This window comes from Nansenia antarctica, assembly GCF_963989245.1.
Source record: "Nansenia antarctica genome assembly, chromosome: 5".
In the NCBI taxonomy this organism is placed as follows: domain Eukaryota; kingdom Metazoa; phylum Chordata; class Actinopteri; order Argentiniformes; family Microstomatidae; genus Nansenia; species Nansenia antarctica.
Window position 1 is genome coordinate 820,503 of NC_137690.1, and position 2,500 is coordinate 823,002.

The 2,500-nt window shown below is 56.6% G+C and overlaps 1 protein-coding gene across 1 annotated transcript in view; it reads right to left on the minus strand.

Moving 5' to 3' along the window:
- Nucleotides 1–2,500, minus strand: part of c5 (complement component 5) — a 65,557-nt gene that overhangs the window by 46,275 nt on the left and 16,782 nt on the right. Inside the window, exons 15-16 of the mRNA XM_080532878.1 lie at nt 1,555–1,639; nt 1,101–1,186 (exon numbers count right to left, since the gene is read on the minus strand). Coding sequence (XP_080389004.1) covers nt 1,101–1,186; nt 1,555–1,639 — 171 coding nt within the window. The remainder of the gene's footprint in view (nt 1–1,100; nt 1,187–1,554; nt 1,640–2,500) is intronic.

Below are 2,500 nucleotides of genomic sequence, written 5' to 3' on the forward strand. Positions count from 1 at the left end.
GCGAATTTACGAATGCCCCCTCCTTAACCACGCCCCCTCCCCCTCCTTAACCACACCCCCTCCCCCTCCTTAACCACGCCCACTCCCCCTCCTTAACCACACCCCCTCCTCCTCCTTAACCACACCCCCTCCTTAACCACACCCCCTCCCCCTCCTTAACCACGCCCCCTCCCCCTCCTTAACCACACCCCCTCCCCCTCCTTAACCACACCCCCTCCCCCTCCTTAACCACACCCCTCCCCCTCCTTAACCACGCCCCCTCCCCCTCCTTAACCACACCCCTCCCCCTCCTTAACCACACCCCCTCCACCTCCTTAACCACACCCCCTCCCCCTCCTTAACCACACCCCCTCCCCCTCCTTAACCACACCCCTCCCCCTCCTTAACCACACCCCCTCCCCCTCCTTAACCACGCCCCCTCCACCTCCTTAACCACACCCCCTCCTTAACCACACCCCCTCCCCCTCCTTAACCACACCCCCTCCACCTCCTTAACCACACCCCCTCCACCTCCTTAACCACACCCCCTCCCCCTCCTTAACCACACCCCCTCCACCTCCTTAACCACACCCCCTCCCCCTCCTTAACCACACCCCCTCCCCCTCCTTAACCACACCCCCTCCCCCTCCTTAACCACACCCCCTCCCCCTCCTTAACCACACCCCCTCCCCCTCCTTAACCACGCCCCCTCCCCCTCCTTAACCACACCCCCTCCCCCTCCTTAACCACGCCCCCTCCACCTCCTTAACCACGCCCCCTCCCCCTCCTTAACCACACCCCCTCCACCTCCTTAACCACACCCCCTCCCCCTCCTTAACCACACCCCTCCCCCTCCTTAACCACGTCCACTCCCCCTCCTTAACCACGCCCCCTCCCCCTCCTTAACCACACCCCCTCCCCCTCCTTAACCACGCCCACTCCTTAACCACACCCCCTCCCCCTCCTTAACCACGCCCCCTCCCCCTCCTTAACCACACCCCCTCCACCTCCTTAACCACACCCCCTCCCCCTCCTTAACCACACCCCCTCCACCTCCTTAACCACACCCCCTCCCCCTCCTTAACCACACCCCCTCCACCTCCTTAACCATGCCCACTCACCTTCCTTAAACACGCCCACAGCTTTGACCTCCCAGGTGGTGAGAGAGTGAGGCAGCGTTCTCTCCATGTTCAGCACCCCAGACGACCTGCAGACACACACACACACACACACACACACACACACACACTTCATTTGGGCTCATAGTAAAGCATTAAACCTTCCTATTTTATTATCCCTTCCTCCATCCCTCCCTCCCGTCTCTCCCTCCCCCCTCCATCCCTCCCCCCCCCTCCCTCCCTCCCTCCTCCCTCCCCCCTCCCTCCCTCCCCCCTCCCTCCCTCCCTCCCGTCTCTCCCTCCCTCCCTCCCTCCCCCCTCCCTCCCTCCCGTCTCTCCCTCCCTCCCTCCCTCCCCCTCCCTCCCTCCCTCCCTCCCTCCTCCCTCCCCCCTCCCTCCCTCCCTCCCCCCTCCCTCCCCCCTCCCTCCCTCCCAGGTGTGTTGTGTGTGTTCTCACCCTACAGGATGGACCTCCCACAGCCAGCTCTCAGGGAACAGGCTCCTCACCAGGGTGGGGTTCTGGTCAAACAGCTCCTGCTCATCTGCAGACACACACACACAGACACAGACACAGACACACACACACACACACACACACACACACACAGACACAGACACAGACACAGACACAGACAGACACAGACAGACACAGACACAGACACAGACACACACACACACACACACACACACACACACACACAGACACAGACACACACGCACACACACACACACACACACACACACACACACACACACACATACATACACACACAGACACAGACACACACACAGACACACACACAGACACACACACACACACACACACACGTTGATACAAATTATAAAAAGAATAATACGTTTTTAATTGTATAGCACTTTTCCTGCAAACATTGCAGCTCAAAGTGCTCCAATCATTATATAATCATCATTTTATTATTTAGTCATTTAAAGGCAATATTAAAAAGATGGGTTTTTAGTTTTGACTTGAACATATGTGCTGAGGTTGCATCCCTAATGTAAACTGGCAGTGAGACACAATCTGGAGCATAACATGAGAATGCAGCCTCACCAAATCTCTTCTTTTGTACATGTGGTACACAGAGAAAACCAGCGTCAGAAGACCTGAGAGCTCTATTGGGCTGATATGCTAGCAGAAGACCTGAGAGCTCTATTGGGCTGATATGCTAGCAAAAGACATATTCTGGTGCTGTGCCAGTGAGAGCTTTATAAACAAGCAGAAGGATCTTGAAATGTATTCTGAATTTGTGATGCACTGTGATGCACCACAATTACATGGTGGACATGCTCATAAGATACACACCAGCTAGACCCCTACGGTCTAGTGGCAACGGAACTTTTAATAGTGCCAGAGGCTAGGACAAAGAGATTTGGAGGATCAGCTT